This window comes from Mycteria americana, chromosome 6 (assembly GCF_035582795.1).
Source record: "Mycteria americana isolate JAX WOST 10 ecotype Jacksonville Zoo and Gardens chromosome 6, USCA_MyAme_1.0, whole genome shotgun sequence".
NCBI lineage: Eukaryota > Metazoa > Chordata > Aves > Ciconiiformes > Ciconiidae > Mycteria > Mycteria americana.
The window spans coordinates 2,298,496-2,321,193 of record NC_134370.1 but is presented as its reverse complement, the minus strand read 5'-3'; the positions used below and the strand labels follow the sequence as shown (position 1 = coordinate 2,321,193).

The window sequence follows — 22,698 nt, the reverse complement described above, 5'->3', positions numbered from 1 at the left end:
AGAGTGTGATGAAGATCTCCCTTTATTTTGCACAGAGTTTAATTACGGAAAAGTCTCCTGTCTGCAGAGTTATTTGGCATCCTTGAAACGGCAAAAACTCCTGGAAAGCCTTGGTCAAAACGTGCTGCAGGTCCCCAAGGCTGACCAGAGACGGAGAGAAGGACCTCATTTATCTACTTCGGAAAACAGCAGAGATGTTGCATGTTTATACTGACACGAAAATTTTGAACAGATTAACAGGGGAGTATCACATAATTGTTAAAGAAACAACATATGATCAATTAATTACTTCTCTAACTCTAACAAAAAATGCTTTTATGCTACCATTCTCTCTTAAATTAGTCAGTAAGCTGAAAGACAGTCAGTCTGCAGGTCTCACCTAAACACAGAAAGGAAACGAAAGAATTTTAATTGTTTTTTCTCCTTTTTTGCCTTCTCTTTTTTTTGTTGCTGTAGTTACGCTAAAAGACTTACCTGCTTTCTCTATATCCTCTTTGTTCCGGCTTATAAAGGGATAGTCTTACTGTGATGAATCTCATGCCGTATTTTAAAGAAACAAAAACCCACCCACATGTCAAAAAGAACAACAAAGGCATTAAAAAAATCGCTGGTTTTAATCTAATTGAACATCAGCCAGGATTGTCCCTACTGCAATTGTAGTGCTGTTAACATGCATAGCAAAGTGTCCCAGCAGGGGAAAAAAAAAATATTACAGACCGACGGGTAGGCACAGTTAAATCTAGCGACGGCAAGAAATTGAAGACAATTAGGATGCACACCTTCCCTCCATGCAGCAACTTTGTCACTGCAAACTAAGTCAATTACAATTACAAATAACCCAGTTCTTCTCTTCGCCTGTAATTCATGCCTGTTGAAATCAAAGGGAGCTTTGCCGCTGACTTCAGTGAGAAAAGGATTATCCCCTTAGTTTGGCTATTTGTATTAATTTTCTACCAAAAGTGTGGATTTTTGATCACTTTATATTTCTGCCTTTCATTCTGCACAAAACGGTTCCATATTTCAGCCTTATGCCAGAAATACATTCTGTATTTCAAACGCTTTTGTATTCACGTGGCGCTTCGCTGCAAACGGCCAGACGAAGGACCCTACACCGAGGGCACGGGCCGTGACTCTCTGTTGTCGCCGTCGCAGTTCTTTGATGCACAGACACGCAATATCTTTTGAAACTGTGCAGGGGCGTCCAGCAACAATGGTGGAGTCATTCCGCCAGCGCGTTGGGTTTTCCTTTGCTGATGGCACACGGACATGAAAGAAAACCTTATCTGCCTGCGAGAGCAAACACCGAGCTTGGATCCAAAGAGAGCTGCCCAAAGATACCACCACGGCTCCCTTCGGAGAAGGGCTGTCACCACGGCGAGAGCCAGCTCCATCCGTGGAGCAGGCTTGCGTTGGCAGGGAGATGGGCCGGATGACCTAACAGCACTTTTCATCTCTGACTTCTGGTTCTACGATAGCCAGAGTTGACGGCCTCGGCGATCAGAGGGTATTTCAAAGCAGAATGTGCAGCCTTTTACTGAACGGTGGTGACAAATGACATTTAACTTGGAAAAATGCAACCTAATATATCTAGGGAAAAATAATCTTAAACAAAGGTACTCGATGGTGAAAGGAAATCTGGCCAGAAGTAAAAGCAAAAGGAACGCAAGAGGGATAAAAGCAGATTATATATGAGTAACCGAAAGTTTTCAGAATTGTTTGAGGACTTCTGACGACACACACGTCGACCTGCCACCTCGGAGGAGAAGACGGGGCAGGAGGTTTCACCCATCACCGGCCAGAGCGTACCGAAGTATGCTGCATGCAAACCCCAACGCCTTTGCTCTCACTCATTGCTATTCAGCTAATTCCTAGCATCAAATTCTCATTACTAGCAGGAACACGTGTATCAAAAGTCAGAAAAATTCAGCTCCTCATTCTTGGCCATTAATCTAAAAAGCAGCATCGTAGCGAGTTTAATCAGCTCTTTTAAAATTCCTTTCCCCTTAATTCCATAAGTACGCATCTATTTTAGGCTCTTGATATAAACCCCACCAAATATTTGTGGGTAATTCCTGTACTTCTGCTTAGTCTCGTAAGCCCAGAGCAATACACAGCAGTAGACCTAGATCCCATTTTTAGCCTCCAGTTTCTATTTTGACACCGAACTTCCACTGAGTTGTTAAAAAAGGCATATAAGCATCTTTGTGGATGGTAACTTTGTTGGTTAAATCTCCCTTTAATCTTTCTTAACAAGTTTATCTCTCCCAAGATGTGATTGTTTTTATTGGTCTTTTTTCAAGGGTGCATATATATCTTCGTGCACACGGGATGCCTAAAAAATTTTAAAATCACTTCATTTGGATTAAAAAGGATCAGAGAGAAATGCATTTAGGGAGGTCTATCAAGCCCTCTTCTTTGGGAAAAAGAAAAAAAGGAAAAAAGAAAGGGTGCACGCTTCATCCCAGTGAAGTCAATGTTAAGCCATCCCGTTGCATGTCACCCGACCCCTCTCGAGCCCGCAATATTTCGTGTCATTTTGCAAATTTTGCCTGCATTTTGCTTCTACACTGTATTCGTCCTTACTGCTTTTCAGATTTCCTTGCTATTTAGGTCTTCTACATGAAACATAAGCTTTCAGAATATTCCATTCAGAAAACTGAATATTTTCAAGTGAAATTTCATTTTGTTTTTCTGTGACCGCACTTTTAAAGTGAGTAGAGCCTGGGATTTTTCTTAATGCAAAATATATATATTAGGTTATATGAGGCACAGTGATGATTTTATACCAGTGTAAATGTCATTCCCACATAGTAATTTCATTTGGACTAGCAGAGGTGACTTTTTTTAGGTGTTTGCACCTAATATTAACGTTAAAATTTAGAATATTTTATGGAAGGATAATGACAGAGCCAATTAACCGGCGGAGCAGGATTTCCTAGTTTCCATTGGAAATACTGCATCCCTCCTACTCTTGCCATACAGCTAGCTAACATTTCAGAACAAAATCAAGGTTTTCATTGAATTTGAAAACGTCTAGAAATATGCAGGTGGAAGTGAAGAAACGCGCCCGTCTCCCCTGAACTATTTACCTACGCGCGTTGTGAGATAAACGCCACGCAGTATCTGAGGTCAGCTTAGGTTTGAATAGCGCTCCGCATTCCTGAACTCCTTCCCAAATCTCGGGAAGGCAAAGGGAGGAAAACAAATAGCAGATGTGGGAATTGGGAAAAGGAAACGGTCATTTTTCCAGCGTGGGTCACGGAGAATAGATTAGTAAGTCCAGGATAGTTTAAACATGCTGGCACAAGCAAGAGAAGCTGGCCCTCGCCCAGGACAAACGGTGCCAAATTCGTGAGAGTCGGGAGCTTTGTGCACGCGGCCGATCGCCTGCTGCCAATTCCGCGTGGTTGTCCACATGCCATGTAAATGCCCTTGGCTCGCTTCCGCAGGACTTCAACGGCTCCGACTGCACCTCGGGGCTGCCGCCGCAGCGGCTCTGGATGAACGGCTCCCGCCGCGGACAAAGCCAAGCCCACGCTGCCGGTTGCGGGCTCGCCTCCTGCACCCCGCGGGGCAAACGGGTCCTGCTTCGAGCACAGGCGTCAGGCTTAACGTGAGGACTGCAGCCCGAGTCTTCGTCGTGGCAATTACGGGCAGCGCTGGTTACGGACTGATGGCATGAAACCTGGCGTGGGAGAGCAGGGGCATGCTGGAAAGCATCGAGTGAATTCTGGGTAGAGACCTGATTTCATTTTTATGTTTTATTGATACAGTAGCATGTGATGCCACTTTAGGTTGTGATAAATCTAGGGGACAATAATTTAGTTCAGTAACTCTGAACCGAACAGGAATAGTAATTACTCCCCAGCACCTTCTTAGACTTGTGCAATATTTGAGCCACATTCCTACCGAGGGCAGCCACGGCCAGACTAATGCTGTGAAAGTGAAAATACAGCTCTGGACACATGAAAAGTGGCCGAGCTCCGGTGGACGCAGAGACCACCCAGCCACCGCACGACGAATGAGATGTCATCCACGGTATCCCACAGCTCAGGATGTTATTCTTCTGCAGTCCGCAATCAATTATGTCTGTACAAAACGACTACACTCACTTTTTTTGGGTCTCCGGGAAATCTTTGTTCAAATTGAAGATGGTTTTCTAACAGGCTCTGCTCTTTACCCAATTTTCCAGCTGAGTTGACTGAGGCACAGGCAGGTCAAAAGGCTTACCCAAGGTCAGGGAGTGAATCAGCGAGTTGGGTCAGATTAGATCTCAGCCTGCTCTTCGCTTTTCATCCTTTACTGCTACTGCTGGATCACCATTAGAACCAGGTTAACAACAATGTAATGGATGTGCTTTAAAAATATATATTTTTAAACGTGTTATCCCAATAAGAATTAAGTTCTTTAGACAGCATGCTATATAAGATTAGGTTTCAAGAGGTTAGGCCTTTACTGCAAGGAATTCAATATCCAGCACAATGTAAAATCACCAGCAGGAGAAATATTTTTACTACTGTATAAAAATAATAAAAATGCAGAAAAGTAAAATTCACAGATCAAATGCTGAAGTCCTCACTCAGGTCAAGTTCTGCCTGGCTTTAATTGTATTTTGCCTTGGGAAAAGGCTTCAGATCTGGCCATAAATTAGTATGCTGATCCCGTGGCCTGAATGGTGTTTTATTTACTTATTCCCTGAAACACGCTGTAGAATTCAAGCAGCAGTTAAACTAAAAAGAATTGCTCACCCGAGTCTGAAGGACCTATGGTATTTTTGAGAATAATGTTGGACTACCTCTTCCAACCAACCACTACGCAATTTGATATGAATTGACCAAAAAAGCCCATTTCCCCTCAAGGGACGTGTGTGTTTCCTCAGCTCAGGCACCGAGAGGCACCCAAAGCACTGGATTTTCCACAAAACCTCTTCCCAGGAGGGCCGTGGAGCCGAGGGACCGCTCCCGGGGGAGGCTGTGCCGTCCCCGTCCTCGGGGCTTTCACGACCGCTGGGGGAAAGCCCTGAGCAGCCGGCTCCGACGCGGAGCTGGCCCTGCCTGGGGCAGCGGGGTGGCCTGGAGACCTCCTCCGATCCAGCCTGGACTGCTCTACGGTCCTGCAGCATCACTGTATATCGTCCTCTTCAGGACACATTTTTTAAGACCGCTTCGGGGCAATTTGCGTAGCCCTCAGCTATCCCTCTGCGCTGCGAGCTCCTCCCTTGCCAGCTCCCTTGACGCATGAAGATGTGGTCCAGAGAGAGAGGAATATAACTTTTTCCACAGCTATTACTGCATAAATAAACCAAAGAACACGTTAAGCAAACCGTGTTCCTTTTTTCTTCGTTCACTTTTATGCTACCAAAACACAGACATCTTGTTCTGGGCTTTTTGCTTTATAGACAATGGGAAAAAAATTGCTTTAAGCAAATTAAGCATTTGCTTAAAACGCCTTGTCAGAAATTTTATTTTCCCGATTTTAGGATTCTGACGGGCTCGATCGCAGACGCACTCGAAACCTCTTGGCAAAGTTCAGCAATGAGGAAGCTGCATCTCATCAGTTCTCATCTGCAGATCAAAGCAATTCATTGGCAACATGAAAAGACTGTATTTAAAAACTGACAGGATACCCTTAAAAAAACTAAAAGAACAAGCTTAAAAATTCTGGGAAGAATGCATTTTGAGTTTCAAGCAAAATAAAACAACAGCTAAAAAGCAGCATTAAAAATATCTTTAGACTCAGGAGAAACATTTGTATTTGTCCAGTGTCGAAACAATATACTAATCAAAATGATCTCTACTCCATGCTCCAGATAAGTATTAAACTATTCAACCGTTATACTGGGTTAAACTATGCTGATTTTCCTCTCGCACTTCTATAAAGGCCACTTAAAGCTAAAAACAGGCAGGGGATGACAGTGATTTGCAGGAGGCATCCTGAGAGCAGAACCAAAGTTAGGAACTTTTTAACCCAGATCTGCAAATACAGAGACAGAGCAGTTGTTCATTGGCTCCTTCTGATTCCTGGTACCTTACAGTATTATCAGAAATATAAATGTTACCTCTCTTTTGACTAGCACACCTCCTTCCTTATTCCTCAGGCTTGCTCTGGAGTTGCCTTTGCCTACGTCTCGTTTTTGTCAGAAGTGGGAGCACACGGAGGTCTCAGCAGACGCCTGACCTTTTCAGGGTGTGCATTTTTACCTTTACCATCTAGGGACTCGCTTATGCTTGAAATCTGCTGCAGGTTAACTTGAATTATTTCATGTTAAGGTGCTTAATGTCACAAACAATTTTTTTTTTCTCCCGTTGCAGGTCAGTTGGCATTTTAATGGGTATTCTAAACCGATTTCGAAAGCTGAACATGGAATAGGTTTGCCTACATCGATGTACCCGTGGGAGCAGCCCCACCCCAGCCGCGCATCTGTCGCCGGCACCGCACACGGATCTGCTGACCGCGGGATCAGCCCCTCACCCCAGCACAGACCTGAGGACCACTATGGAGGGATGTCACCTCCCAGCAGGCGCGGGAACACAGCCAGGTCCAGCGCACCCCGGCCGGGGGACTTCCCAGCCCTGCTCCATCACAGCCCCGGTTATCCGGCACGCTCCTCTGCTCTGATCCCAGACGTCAGCACCTTCTGAGAACAGGCACGGATACAGGCCAAAGTGAATTTCACCCATTTTTATATTTATAAAATACTCTTATACATTTATATAATTTATATATTATATACTTAGGCTGCTGTTGGAATGGGGAGCTGAACCCAGACCCGAGCCGAGACCACTGTGAGGGACAGGAACGCTGGGCATGCCCTAACACTATTATGAGACAATTCACGCTAGGTAGAGACTTAAAAGGAAAAAGAAGATAAACATTTTCACACCCCTTTAGATCACTGCAGAATTCTACTTACCTCACAGTGCCCATTGTATTTGTACACAACTGTTAATAAAACACACAAGAAGTAAAGACAGTGCCCCAATTTAGCACCGAGGTTGCACAGCAATGCGGCTGAACAGGGCTCCTGCTTCTATTCGGTAGCGCTACTTGGCAAGGAGCTGTGTTTCCTCCTGCCTTTCCCTTTGCCTTTCTAATCCCTCAGAGAAACACCCTTTAAATATGCTTTTTTAGAGAAGTATGTATGGAGCTACTAGCCTGTCTTTGCTAACCCATCCTACTGCCAGCAGTTTATTTACGACCTTAACTAGGATGTTATTAACCATTTCTCTAACTTGTCAAAACAGCAGTTCCTTGTCCCTTTTCTTTCACTCCAAAACAAAAAAGGGCAGATTTTATTGTCACTAAAATGAATGCTGTGGCTGGACAATGAAGTTGTCGATCTCTAGTTCTTTTTTCAACATTATGATTACAAGCAGGACTGAACATTAACTGGAAACTTGTCCAAATTATGTTGGAGAAGAAGATGCTCAAAAAAGATAGAAAACAAAGAAAGAGAAGGCAGTAAAGACTGATCAAGGGAACAAAGACAAACACAGGGACAGAGTCTCACAAGCACAGCTGATAAGAACGCTGCAGCAGCAAACAGCTCTCCTGGAGATCATACTGATGCTGGATGGCATCAGAGCTTTATACCAAGTACTTCTGCAACAACTTCAAAGCAGTATTTCCCTGAAACAGGTAATTCTCCCAACATTGGTGAAAACAGACAATAAAGAAAATGAAGATCATTCTCCTTTCTACCTCTCCTACAAAGAACAATTTGTTCCATCACACTATAGTCCTTTATAACAGATGGTATATACCATGTACTCAAGTTCACAACACCAAAAGTGACAAAATAATCTGCACTTTCAGATTATAACAACAATTATCTGTGATAATTTGTGTTTGTATATGGCCTTCCTGGATTTTGCATGGCTTGCAGTATGCTCATGTATTTGAGTCCTCAAAACCAAAGGATGAGCATTGTTCAGTTACTACTTTACCTTACGAACACGTGCAAGGCTCTCCTTGCTCTCACAAGTCCCTGCTGTTGGGGGAACCTCAGCATCCTCCTTTCCATGCACCATATAGCTATCCTAAAGTTCATGTTTTTGTAGAAAGAAAAAACGCCATTTTAATCTGGGAACAGCAATTCATTTCATACAATTGATCTTTTATGATCAAATGACTGCTATCAAGCCCAGCGAAATCAGTGAGAGTCTTCTCATCAGCTTCAAACCACATTTTACAATGCCAAGGATTTCTCTGAAGAAAACTGTGACTCTTCAAACTCCATAAGCATGATTATTTCTGTTAAAACCAACAGGACAGTAGTCACTGTTTACCTGGCAATAGGGCACTTGTCCGCAAGATTCATCAGCAAAGACTCTAATTTTCTGTTTATAACTAAAAAGCACAATACAGTCCTGAGACGCCTGAACCGCTTTGGCTGCGCTGGGTCAGGTGGAAGAGCAGGACAGCGTGTGGCCGGGCTACCAGGCAGCAGCGCGGGCAGGCTGCCTGCACGGCAAGGGGACACGGCAGTGCGGGTCCGGCAAGACCCAGCGGGTGAGCTGCAGCTCAGCGGCAGCTCCCGGGAAGGGGTGGCCCTCGCTGAGTTTTCCTCAGGGTCCCCATCTCTGCTCTTTCCAAGCCCCAGCAGCCAAACCGCAAAGAGAGCCCTTAGATGGGCTAAGGTAGCATCATCTGCAAAACTGCCAAATGCACGCGATGCGAGCCCCAAATATCCCAACACTCGTGAGCTGTCCCTTGCAGGCTCCCCTCAGGCGGCTGTATGGATTTCAAGCTTGGGCCTTGGCTGCTCGCGGCTGGTTGGGACGGAGCAGTTTCATCGGTGCTGGGTATCACGGTTCAGACCCCGGGCTCGAGCTCCTGGGTCGCCAGTCATCTTGGCAATGGAGGTCCAACACTGACTCTCCAGCCTCCGAAGGGACTCTTCGCTTTCCCTCAGCTGCCCAAGCACACAACCGCTCACCATCAGATTTTCATGAAAGCACGAGGACAATGTGAAAATGTGAGCGACAACAGGTAGAACCAGTCTATGCTTTGCGCCTGCTTTTCTGCCGTGTATTCCTTTCTGTTGTGTTGATTGCACTGCTGCCACTCATTTCTAGCACACCGATGCTAACGCACACAGGCGATCCGGGGGAACTGGATTCCTTTAATGTAGACACTCTCCACAACAAAACAGACACATTTCTACCTGTAGAGAGTAGAAATATTAACAGTTTTGACTGTTCTTCAGCGGCTACGTGATGAGGTTTGCTAGCACTCTGAAGATTACACAAGGCTGGAGTTATACACACAGTTTATAAAATCAACCAGGATTCACACATTTTACACAGACAGGCTCCCTAAAGCGTCACACCACATTTTAGCATCTGAACTTACTGTGATTCAGTAAAAGAATCCTGCTTCTCTGCAACGGATCTTGGGCTCTGCAACCTCCTACACATGCATGTATCATCACCGACTTCCACAAGCGTACTGTTGGCTTGAGGGACAGAGGTGTACCTCCTATAATGGCATATACTACATTCTGCAGCAACCTTTCTTCTCATATTTCAGAGTTGAAAAAGGCCTGTCAAAAAGGGGCTATTATGAAAGGGAATTTGAAGACATTCATAAACATCTAGACAGAAAATTGCATTTTCAATACGAGAACCTCAATAGTTAAGGCTACATTTGGGAGATCACTATGGCCCTCTTATTTTCTGCTTACGCTGTCAAAGTTTGAATTCATGTTGGGTTTTTGAGCAATTCAAACAAAGGATACTTTCATAAACATCCATTTCATAAACTACAGCATATCTAATTCTTTGGGTTCTGAAGGCTGAGCTGAATGTAGTGTTTGCAGTCTACTGAGAATATGTCTGGAAAACATAAAACAATCTACTAGGTAAGTTACAAAGCTGTTGACATAGGGAATGAAAATGGAAATTCTGTAGTAGTCTCCTACAGCCACAGTTTTACGCTATACTTTGCCTGATGTTAGTTGATTGGTGCAGTATATCTTGATGTTAGTATCCCATTTCAGAAATGTTCTGACATTATCTATTTGGCAGTTTGAAAAATAGTATCAAACTCCCAATGCATTTGAGCGCACGTTTCAACACAGCAATCATAATATCCATTTCCATTGATGCAAGAGGCAGGTTAGTACCAACTTCAAGTGGATTCATTTCTAAGACTACAATATGTGATTCTACAAAATGCACACGTACACGCGCGCGCGCACCCCTGCACGTGCACACGCAGCTTGGCTAGAAAGACCAAAAGGAATTAACTTGATTTAATTTCCAGTGCCTCCCGGTAAACACAGGGGTTCATTTGGGAGCAAGTCTGCCCCTACAAAGTAATTGCTGCCGTGAGTTCTGTGAATGCAATGGCACAGATAACTGTTGGCAACCTCACCTGCCCATGGTGTAGGAAGGAACGCAAGGAGGAAACTTCATTCAGAAAAAAAAAGAATTATTAAGAATATTTTTCAAATAATTTACGACGATTACAAAGATGGGCACATCTCTCAACAGGCTACAATAACCCAATCACTTGAAGGATGTGTCCTATTGCAAATATGCTTAATTTGTCAATAGGAAAAAATATATGCTGTAAATTTTGCTGTAATAATTATTGGAAATGCTTGAGCCTTGCTGGCATTTGGCAATAGCTGCAAAAGCTCCACTAAATATAGGACTCCAGGCACACTTAATTTAACAGGAGATTTATCAGTGGCCTTATGGACCCCAAATTCCTCTTATTTAATATTTATAAGCCTTTTTGCCACACAAATTTCTCTGTAGCATAACAGATAAAATTTATACTGGTTAGCTTCACCAAATATTGTCAAAGCATTTTCCAACAACTTCTGGAATAGAGCAGCCAGGAGATAGCTAAACCAACTGAAGTAGGGCATATGAAACACCATAACTTTTTATGTTTTTGCCCTAAAGAAAATGAAACCAATCTCTGCTAATATCCCTTCCATTTACACGGTTTGCTACTAGATTTCCCTAAAGGCATTAGTGGCTGGCAAACAACTCCCCGCACCTTGATTACAGGAAATCATATTTCTCCCAATGCCAAGCTTCTTCATAAGTACTGAAAATGGTTTGCCTACTAAAATACATTTTCTTAACTTACCAGTAATTCTACACTTCGAACCACCCAATTTCCTTCCTCTCCCAGTGCAGGAACCAGTTGTATTCCTGCTCAATGTATCCGGACTCCTAGCTTACTTTTTGTTTTTTTAATAGAGATGAGTCCATGCTTTCACATTTGAAAGTGGAATCAAACAAGCTTGGAGAACGTACTGGGGGAAGAGGGAGAGAAAAAGTTTTATTAGTGGGGATTACAAACTATTTCAAAGACAACGGCAATTTAAAACTTACAGATCTTCATCAGAATTCCCTCGAATTCGAGAATTGTGGAGATTAACTGCAGAGGCTCAGACTGTTCACATTTTTATGCAAGGAAGATACTCTCCTCTCACTGAAGTAGCAGTGCTCTTTAATAATCTCAGTTGCCATTGGAAATGATGTGCCATCACCAGTGATTCTTACAGTGATTCTCTACATTTTGCTACAAACAGACCTTCAAACCTCCCATCTGCTCCTACCCAGCCTGAAGAATGAGCCCCAGAAAATCACACTTCTTCAGAACTACCCCTTAGACCTCTTTTCTTACATACAGATCGTATCCCACATCATCAAAATTTAACTCCTTTGAAAGGTCCCAGAAACACTTGCACTCACATGCCCATCCAGACATACGATCCACTTCCCAGTGCCCCAGGTGTGTGCTTCTCACCATTTCACACCAATTAAAATATATGGACAAACTCCATAATGGGCTGCAAAGAAACGTCTGGTATAAGAGATTATTTCTACTATTAAAAACCTATTTTGAAACCAGATTCAGAGTGCTTTTCACATACACACACACACACACTCTCTCCTTCAGAGCCAATTCAAGCACATACTGCACCCAGATCAAATAGCTAGCTCTGTATTGACATGAACTTTCCAGATTTAAATTTGCAGGACACATCCCTGCTGTTGAGAAAATGCAAGCATCTTGGCAAACAAAATCACAGTTTCTGGTTTCATTCAGCCTTTTTTTTTTTTTCCTGGTGATTATAAACGTGAAAAGCAAGACTTGTTTACTTGTTCAAGTGAAATCATACAAGGTTACACTACTGCACTTATTCACAGCTGAGGAGGTTCATGCAGAGAGGTCACCGGAGCATAGGAAGTGATCGAGGCCAGATTCTGACTCAGTAAGGCACATACACACAAAGGCAGAAATATATTATGCCTGTGCTCCAATCTGACAATTTTCTCTGGGGGGGAATTAAAGAACTACAAGTGAAGTCCAAATCACAGTGATTTTCCATACTACATCTTCCCTGAGACTCCATCTGTTTCTCTCTCAAGCTAGCAAGAGGGTAGTTACAGCTCCCGTGCCCAAGTCTCTCTTCCACAGCAGATGTTGCAGAAAGTAGATGCTTTCAGAGGTTAGTCCTTAACAAGGAATTTAATCCAGGCTGAAATATTTGTGAATTCACATCTCGAGGCCTTTAATAAAAACCTCCTTTTTTAGTTTTCCATCCCACCCCGTTACATTCCGTGACCCCGAAGCTCATGTATTAGTCTAAGCCTTGGTTTACTTGGAAGCAAATTCACGCGCTGTCACTAGAAGGGCATTTTGCACTCAACTGCAGACAGATGTTCCAGTCCTGGGAAAATACTACCCTGTACCTGAAAATGCCACGTTAAATGAACAATGTCTTAGAAGCAACAGGCTTAATAACAAATAAAGTAAAACTGAAAGGAAACGCCTTGAATGAAAACCACAGACATGGGACATGAAAAACATTTTAGAAATTTTGTATCTCCTTCCAGTATCAGTGCGATGAAAAACTCCCCATAAGCTTTAGTATTAGTGAACTAGACTGGATGTGTCACAGCTGAATGCTGGAAACTCCTAGGAAGAAAATTAACACCTAGTGCCCTCGTAGCTAATTTAATAAAGAAGTCTGACAAGGTATACCAACTACAGTAGTAGGAGCAGGCCTAAATACATGAAAAAGGAGAGACAAATATAGATAGATAGATAGATAGATAGATAGATAGATAGATATGTCTCTCTCTCTCTCTAAATATATATATATGTTCTGTTGACACTGATGTCACTGATCTAATACATCTAATTAGGAACAGTCTCCTCAGTCTTGCTTTCATTGTTCAAGGACAGATTAGGGGGAAATTCAAAAGTTCAGTGGCTGAAATTATAATGGTGCTTACTTAAAGTAACAAAGAAAATCTGGCCAGCAAAAGGATGATAGGAGATTTGAATAAGACGTTCATAATTCTGAGGGCAGAGTGAAAACCCACCAGGAGTACCCTTTCTACCTCATTTGCTAACAGAAGTATATGACACTGAATGAAGTTACAACGCAGTACAGCTAGAAACAGCGCAGAGAATTGCTTCTTTGTATTGCAAGCAGAAAACTTGTGCATTCACTACCAAAACCCAAGACGCTAGGTTTTAAGAAAGTCTGGATATTTTACTTTCCCTATTCAAACCTGTTACAATGCAAACTAAAATCATATTAAAGATAATCAATTTTCATGCTTCAGGCAATAAGGAGATCATCTTGGGAGAGGAATCAGAAAAGGCTAATACATATTTTGGGGAGATTTCCACTTACAGTAGTTTCAGGATTGGCTACTTTTGAGAAAAGGATATCAGGACAGAGAGAAGATTTCATTCAGTTTAGCATTGTTTCCCTTTAATCTGGCATTCTAATATTTTCAAAATAAAATAAATTCATTTTTAAGAGATAAAATACCAGACTGAAACTTCCAAAGTGCTTAAAATGGTACACTAACATTCACTAATACTTGGGAGATATCAACGAATCTTAAATTCTGTCAATTGAAACTATTGCAAACATCCCACTTTGCCCTTTCTCTTGCCACTCACTACTCACAGGATAGGTGCAAGCAGAATCCGACTTGCTCCACCTGAACTAATCCCAGGTCAGATGTGGAGAGAAGCGCATGGCAGAGAGATAACCTCATGCATTAGGCAGCTGTACACACCTTCCCATCGTGGCTCAGCTCTATGTAGCTCAGAGCAGAGGCAAAGGGAGCTCGGTGGATGCTGCTGCGTGGATGTCCCTGAGAATCTCCTATTTATTTTAAGGTTGCATAAATCTGTATGTATTTATTTATATAATGATGGTGTGTAGTCGCAGCAGGAAAGCAGTCCTTCAGGGACTTCACTGCTAATCAAGTTTTCTTTTTAAGCAGCGCTACTGTCAGTGTTAACGTCTACCAGGGCCATGCCGGTCAGTAGGTTGCTCCTTCTCAACTGGGATACTCCAGACCAACCTGCAAGGCTGATCTTTATATCGATAACTTGAAGGATGAAAAGGCAGAAAAAGAACTGACGATCATTTAGGACAGGAAGATTGCAGAGACAGGTTTTCAGAACAACTGATTTATAAACGTGTTTTGGTTTGGGCTTTTTTTGCCAAGCAGCAGATCCACCTCTTACTGCAGAAATCTCCACCTTCCTTCCTTTTAATTCACATCATGCCACTGGATTTTAAAATGTCTGAGAAAAAAAAATAAAAATCAGGGTTTAAGAAGTTTGATATTTACATTCTAAAACAGTAACTATCTCTAGGGTATCCCATCCAGTCCAGAGCTTACTGATGTGAAGAGATCTTTCATTTAGAGACGAGATCATCTTCACATAAGCCATTGCACTTGTATGGGGCATGCGATGGCAGCACCTTTTAATTGACCATTAATCCGGGCTTCATTAGAACTACTGAAAACCTTCATTTTCTCGTCAGCATACGGCATCACACAGTTACACAATAGTTTGCATCATCTGTTCACTAACAGCTACAGAAGAGCTAAGTCAGAGAGATGAACTCTGAATGCATAAAAAAGAAAACATGAACCAGAAGCCTGTAATTGGTTGTAATCTATTACAAACATGGAATACCTTTTCATACATTTTTCCTGTATTGTAATATCGTTTCTTTGCTGCTTTAAATGAAATTCCCTTGATAAGCTGTTCATATAATGATATCTGAATTTATCATTGTTAAACATTTATATTAATTGTAATTCATCCTTCATAGATCACACAGATTCACAGATCACTGCTACCTTGTTCAAAATCGGTATGTTTGCAGGTTGCAATTAGCAGGGTGGTGTGGAAACCCTGGACATTTTTACTATCTGAGAACAATTTCAACAGCGACTTTTGGCCAATGCTTTGCCTACGTAGATAGTAAAGAAAGTAAGACGGGGTGGTAAACATCCCTTGCTTACATTTCCTTGAGAGACTCAAGGTTAACGGCGCAGAAAGCAAAAGGGAAAACCAGGTGTCATGTTAAAAACATTACTTCTAAAAGCAGCAGGAGTGTTTCAGTGCTATTACACACCAGTGTGAGCAGTACTTTCAACTGCATTGGGGAAACTGCTGCATTTTGGACCAGATTTTGTAACTTTAGAATGAGATTTAACAGGTACTAACTCAATGCCAGTTTATTTACAGCATTCATTCCCTATGAAAAAAGGATCTCCAGAATTCTGTAATGACTTTTTAAAAATTGTTCTGATCTTTCCCAAGTGGATTCCTCCATTTTGTGATAGCTTCTGAGTCATACAATATGACTAATAGAATTTTTGCTGATATAACTCAGATTAAGATTCAGTGAAAGATTCTCTGGCTTGAAAATTAGTGGTTTCTTGTTGCAAACTTTACTGGCACCTTTTGTCCTGGTTTTTTATGACCTCAAATAAACTGCACCCTATAGTCTACTTTTCTCTGACATTCTACTCCCTCTTATCTCCTCCGTGTCTCCTCTTTTAGAAATTGCATTTGCCAAACGCTTCCCCCTCTGCAAACTCTGGTCTAATTCACTGTCCCCACCCTTACCCCTAACTTTGCAAATGAGTGAAAAAGGCCGATTCCTCGATGCTGCCAGCCTTTGCCTGCTGCCCTCCATCACCCTGCCCCTCCATCGTCCTGCCCCAAAGCGTGAGAACAAAAGACAGACCTAGGTAATTTTAAAAAACACAACCAGTTGTAAGACCCGCGTTTTGCTTCCAGATGTGGTGGATTTTGGTCAGCAGCCATCTGCATTTCAGTGCTTAAAGGAAGAACTAGGGTGCAGGACTGCCACAGGAGCTCAGCACCGTGCGGGCTCCGACTTCTCCTGCATTACCGCCCGTTATTTTGCGATGGACTTTTGCAGAAATCCATGTTTCTGACCACCTGTGTGACCTGGAGTAGCCACATTGGCCTCGAGCCTGGGAGGAGGCCTGGGAGGAGGCCTGCCCGGCGCAGGTGCGCTGCATGACCCCGGATTTGCACCTCTTTGCCCCGGCCATATAAGCAGGGCGAGGGGGCGGAGGTACCTCCCGGAGCCCGGCCCGGAGCAGCCCCAGCAGAGCCAGGTAGGACGCCCTCTGCCAGGGCTGGGCCCGGCAGGGCACACCGCAGGCCCGGGGCCAGGCCCAGGCCTGGCTGCCTGAGGGGGGGGCGAGGCCGTGGGGCCGGGCCTGCCCAGGCCGCTTCCCTCTCTCCCTCGCCCGTCCGCCGCGGGTTTCCGGGCCACGGGGGCGGCCGGGCGGCTCCGCCCCGGCTGCGCCGCGCTTGCCCCGCCGCGGCCCGAGAGGAGCAGCCTCTGCGTGCGCGGGGCTCGCTGCGGCTGCGGGGATGCTCCGGCGGCCTCTCCGCCGCTCGCCCTCCTCCTCCTCCTCCTCGCGGGCAGGTGCGCGGGCGGGCTGGGGAGCCGCGGAGCTCCGGGGCCCGGCGGGGCGGGCTCGGGCGGCCTCCGCGGGCCTGGCCCGGCCTGGGCGGCGCGGCCCGCTGGGGGGGGGGGGGGCGGCGGCGGCCGCCTCCTCATGGCGGGGTGGGGCGGGGAGATGGCTGCGGGCCGGGCGCCGGGCTGGGGCCGGCGGGAGCGGCCGCCCGGCTGGGCCGGGCACCAGGGCCGCTCCCCGGGCAGGGAGCCCCCGCGTCCTCCCAGCAGCTGTGGCGGGGGGGGAGCGGCCGCAGCCCCTTCCCGCTTGCCTCTGGGCTGAGGTACGTGTTAGTCTTGCAGCCTAGCGAGTGACGGGGCTCCTCTGCTCCCCGGTGTCCATATTCACTGACGGCTGCAGGCCCCGGGAGAGGAAACACCCCTGTTTTGGTCCCGAGGCCTTTGCTGCCAGAGCAGGCGCTAGGCCCGCGTGTCGGTCGGTAATCATTCCTGCAGGGGAACGTTGGTTGTAAAGCTCAACCCAAAGTGGTAGGGAGCTGCCCTGGGCACCGCTGCAGCCCCAGCCAGCTCTGCCAAGCCCGGCCCTTGCCCAGGGGAAGCGGTTTTGTGGCCGCTGTGGGAGCCGAGGCACTCCGAAACGTGTGGGTTTCCCTCGGGCCACGGACGGAGCAGAGCAAGGGGCGAATGGATGGCAGCACCCTGCCTTCTGGCAGCAGCCTGTGCTCGGAGCAGATTAGCGTGGAACTGCACTAAAATAATGCGTGTCAAATTGATATTAACATAAAAATGTCCTTTTGCGATTGACATAAAAGCCAAACTCTGCAACTGTTTGTAAAATAGGTATGATACTGTAACTACACACAATTTTTAAAGCAAAGTAAATGTAAAGAATTTTTTTTTGCCTCTTCCAAATAAACCTGTTACTGAGTTGTATCATATTTTTGTGTAATGGAGCTCTTATTAAATGGCAAGGTGCAGTCTCTGCAGTGTTTCACATAGGAAAGCCTTCTGTTTTATAAATGGGGGCATAACATTTAGTTTAGAAATGACTGTCACTGCATAACTGTTGTGTCCAGACTTGTGCTCCCCCTGCGCAGAAGACAAGGGTTATCTTCTGGAGGGGTCTGATTAGATGACAGGGTTCCCTTGTGAACCTGATGAAGGTTTTGGCCTCTAAGCCCTGCCTGTCTCCCTAATGCACGGGGGACCAAAAGTGGCAGTGTAGGAGCTCTCCCTCCCTGAACTGCCTCTGTGGCCTTTGGTCTTCCCTCGCTTGCATGGAAATGCAGCTTAAGTGGAGCCACGACGGGGATCTCCTGTCGGATTACAATGTGTCCCTGCCCTGTGGTGTGGGAGCCCACAGAAGGTCTGGTGAGCTGAAAGTCTTCTCTAGCAGCTCTGTTCCCCTGCACGGGCACCCCTTTGGAAAGGTTTCTGTATGGTCTCTGCAGGAACCAAGGGGTGAGAGCCAATGTGCCTTTACATCTGCTTCTTGTGTCAAGACCTGAAGGGTCAGCAGACATGGGACAACCTGGCTCTGGTTTTTAGGCTAGCGCTTGCAAGCTCAGAACAGAAACATAGATACCACAGAATATGTTGTTTTAAACCCAAGTTACTAATTCAGGTCTTAATTTTGGGTTGAGGCTTTTGCCCTCTTGAACAGGTCCCCCTCCCCTGCTGGCTTGATTAATCTTTCAAGTTCCTTAATGTGTGTTTGACTGCTATGATGTTTGTAAAGCTTATTGCCCCTGGGGCAAAAGACCATCCCTGTAATGCAGGATACTCCTGTCTAAAAACATCCAGTTATGTGAAACTTGTCAAGTTGCTTATTTTTCTTCTGAATGTTTTGTCAGTCTGTGACATAATTTTTCCAAGTAAAAAGTTTTGTTTGCTTTGTTTTCAAACAGAAATGTTCCAAATGTAGACAATGCTACCAGAAGCCTCAAGCTTCAGAGGAAAAAAGATGTAGCCATGTGAGCTTGCAAGGTGGCTTTAGCAATTCCTATCTGCATTCTGATCCATGACAAGTTAATTACACCAATTACACCAGCAACTGAACAGAAGCTCTATAGGAAACTGTTGTAGTTATATTGCAACTTGTGTTACCGTGACTACTTTATCTCTTGATAACTCTGTAATTAACTTGTCACCACTGTTTAATGCTTAACGTATGTAGAGAATCAGTTAATGGCATCACTAAAGGGATAGTAGCCTGAAGGAGAAGCTCATGCCCTTTGGGAAGGTTATCGGGGTTTCCTTGAATGGCTAATTTAAGGACTTGTGCAGAAGAAGTATTAAGTTTGTTATGTGTGGTTAAGATGGAAAGGCTGCACAGAGAAATTCTGTTTAAACTGACTTTGGTGACAGGGGACACTGTTAGCAACAGTGATGCAAAAAATCCAAAGGAGAACATGTCAAAGACATGGATGGCTGTTTTTGTAGTGTTCTCTTCCCATGCAGTTAGGGTTTTGGAGGAACAAGAACAACTGACTTTTATGAATTAAACCTCGGTATGCCAGCTGCTGTACCTGCTCGTACTCTAACCAGTGCATAGTTTCCCTGTGAGCCCTGTCCTCCATCTGATACCAAGGGTGACAGCCTCACTTGTGGTGACTGAAACAGTTTCAGCAGTGATGGTCGTTCTGGTGTTGGTGCTGTAGGAGCTTCATGGGAACAAATTGTAGGTCCTGATTTGTTGGGGTGTTTAACATCAGCCTTAAGACTAGTGAGCTGTTCTGCCTGGGTTGTGGCTGACCTAAATTAAACTTAATTGCTGCAAAGAGAGGGAGGCAAAAAAAGCCTCACTGCTTGTGATAGTTGTTAACATCTCTCACTTTATATTTCACAGAACAATATGTTAAATTCTGAATGTGTGGAACTTCTAAATAAATCCTGAGGCATTAGTATTCAGTCTAATGCTTTTAAAGATTTCCTGTGTTAGAATAATTTCCTGTTTGTAACACTAGTGAAGTCAGCAAGTGCCTAACCCAGTCTGTGTTGCCTGTTCCCAGAAGTTGTTGGGTGAAGCTGAATACACATCCTACCAATCGCATAACTCGTAAAAGCAAGCACTTGTTAAATCTATTTGTTTTTATTATGGACATCGATCTGCCAGTCGCAATAATGCATTTATGGACATTTTTCTGCAAGCACAGCGCTGGTGGCAGTTTTTACTGACAAATTGAGTCATATGGACAGTAGTTCAAAATACGCTTACTTTATTGACGGATTGTGCAATTCTCTAGTTTACCAAGTGTTCATAAGATGTCTGGACTGGTGAAGAGAATGTAACTAATGGGAAATGTAGGACAAAGTTTTAATTTCAGGAGGCTTGAAATCTTTTAGGGAGTGACAGGTGTCAGCATGTGTCTTGGCTGGTTTTGTGAACTTTAACTTCTTCCTTAATGCCATAATTAAAAAGCAAAAGGCCTGGTTTGGTGTCCTTACTGCAGACTTCCAGTTCTTGAGTTTCTTACCTCTGCTGATAGCTGTGAAGGTCGCTGTTCCACAAATCTGTGCTGGCAAGGGCTTCAGTTGTGCTAGTTTATCTGCAGGTATAATGAGCCAAACCTTCCTGATGCAAGAAAAAAAATCCAGTGTTAAATTTTGGCTCCTGTAAGGCTACCATTCTCACCCAGCACAGGTGGGTTTGGGCCAGCATTAGGTTAAACATACAGCTGGAGGAACAACCAAAGTATAAAACCAGACCAAACCTGTATTGCAGTATTTTCCAGAAATACAAAATGCAATTTTAAAACTGATGATCTACTTGTGTGGTGCAGACTACTGTTTAAAAAAGTCAAATGTATTTGAATATCAATAAAGCTTGTGTGGCTTTGGAGTTTTATGCAAGTTGAGTAATTGTGGAAGTTTTTCTTTGGAAATATGTTACTGTTTGGATGCTTTTTGCTAATCCTTTTCCAAGTTGTCTCCTTATTTACTACTTTATATCAGCAGAGCAAAAGCACCTTGTCCTGATGTCTGTCAGGACTATCTGCTATCTATTTTGATTTATATTACGTCAAATTAGATGGTATAAATCATTTCAGGTATCTTTTCAAGTCACTTGTACAAATTTGGACATGCAGCTGAAACCTGCCCCAACACAGTGGAGGTTCCGAGGGTGATTGAAAATACATCTGACCAAGTCACCTTTAATCTCATGGAGGAAGAGGGGAGTTCTCCAAAGATTCTGACTTCCCCTCTGCTTTCCAAGTGAAATAGTAGTAAAACAGTACTACTGACAGAGGCCTGTAGTCTTGAGCAGCTTGCTAAAGGGGAATAAAAGAATAATTCTGCCTCTCTCAAAGCAGGAGCTGGCTGCATCCAGAGAAGCAGCCGGTGTCTGTTCAGATTGCACTGTATGTTCCCTGCCCGGTGTGTTGCTGAGCTGTGGCTCTTGGGACAGGCAGCTGGGGATGCTGGGTTTGGGCTTGGAAACTAACTTTTATTTTACATTTAGAAATCCCACTTCTGAGTTGGGAAGTTTGAATCCTGGTTTTTTTGGGGGGTGGGGCATGGCAGGCATAGTGGTAAAAATCACTAAATGCTTGGCCTTGTTTTTGAAGTATGCTGTATGGCTATGTGCTGTTGAAGATGGGATACTGAAGAGATGGGCTCTTCTTACCTGATGGGTGCATGTTCAGGGTTTAGTTATTATTCAAATGCCATTTTTTAGTGCATGATGATCAGAGTTATGAAATCACTATTTTAGTGAAGTAATATATATTAGCAGCACAGCCCACTCTGAAGTCATACTTGCTTTTTCTGAATCGTGCCATCTACATGCTCCAAGTGCAAATTTAACTCCCTCCAGGTAACTCTGCATTAGCAGATAGCAAGTATTAGTGCTGTCTTGTAAATGTTGCTGCTGTATAATCATTCAATAATATTTAAATTGTCTGACTGCTTTAGATCAGTTGGTACAATGCAAACAATAACATTATCTTTGGTTGTTTGTACATTCAAGTATGCAAGAAGGTCTGTTAGTTAAACTTTTTAATAAACACCTAAAGTATACTTAAGGCCCTGTCAAAAGATTAATTTTTCTGTTTCACGTATAAAAATCCCAAGATGGAATGTATGGCATCTAAAAATACCCATGAAATGCACAAACTAGCTTTGGCGGCAGTGGGCTGGCTATGTCGATGGTACATTTTTAGATTGTCAGCAGTGTCCTGGGGAAACAATTTACACACCTTCATATTCCCTTTATCTTGCTCCATTGATGTTTAGTATGATCAAATGTAATGTAGTGGGAAGGGTGGGGAGAAAAGGGAAATCCCTTGCATAGTCTGACACCAGAAATACCTCTGGTTATTTGCTGACTTCAGTCCATGAAACACCAAGATTTCTGGTTGCTTGATTGAGAAATGAGATTGACTTTATTCAAACTGGCCCCAGTTTTTTCTTTTTTTTTTCCTGCTGGAAAGAAGTGAATTAGTTGGTTTTGAGTCCTACTTACAGTGCGTGTGGGTCATTATCTCCTTTTAGCTTTGAGGCTTAGGCAGTTGGATGGAAGGCTTGTCTGGAAGGACAAGCTGGGTCTACAGCCAGTGTTGGGCTTTCAGAAGGTGAAATTGAGGCCCCAAAAGGCAAAATCTGAGAGAAAGTTTTTAATAAATGCTTGTGGGGTTTTTCAATAGAACAATAGTACTGTTTTCACTAACATGCAACTCATGTAATCTGTGAAAAGAATGTACCTCGTTTTATATTATTGGTGCTGCATATGGCCTGGATTTGAATGCTTTTTCAGTTGTCTTTTTGTGCAGCTATATGTGATTCCATAGTGAGAGTTTCTAAGAATATGATTAACCCTATGGGTCATCTTATAATGTAATTATTAATGATTGATTCTGTTTATCCTTGAAATCAATATGAGAAGCAAAATGATTTGGCATATATTTGGGGTTGATTTCTAACATTCAGTAAACATGATCTTG

General features: G+C 43.8%; 1 protein-coding gene and 1 long non-coding RNA gene across 4 annotated transcripts in view; one reads left to right on the top strand and one right to left on the bottom strand.

Moving 5' to 3' along the window:
• Positions 1–5,126: 5,126 nt before the first annotated feature.
• On the bottom strand, positions 5,127–16,200 carry LOC142411070 (uncharacterized). 3 transcript variants are annotated; one of them, XR_012776102.1, is made up of 5 exons: positions 16,049–16,154; positions 13,958–14,586; positions 11,355–11,586; positions 9,355–9,544; positions 5,127–5,564 (listed from the first exon to the last, which is right to left on the bottom strand). It is a non-coding gene; the product is annotated as an uncharacterized LOC142411070 (long non-coding RNA). The 3 variants fall into 3 exon arrangements; XR_012776101.1 differs by lacking the exon at positions 5,127–5,564 and adding an exon at positions 8,671–9,166 and having other exon boundaries at positions 16,085–16,200; XR_012776100.1 differs by lacking the exon at positions 5,127–5,564 and adding an exon at positions 8,671–9,166.
• Positions 16,201–16,571: 371 nt separating this feature from the next.
• Positions 16,572–22,698, top strand: part of MGMT (O-6-methylguanine-DNA methyltransferase) — a 171,897-nt gene continuing 165,770 nt past the window's right edge. The window contains exon 1 of the mRNA XM_075504331.1: positions 16,572–16,765. Within this exon, the coding sequence (XP_075360446.1) occupies positions 16,711–16,765 (55 nt within the window). The 5' untranslated portion in view covers positions 16,572–16,710. The remainder of the gene's footprint in view (positions 16,766–22,698) is intronic.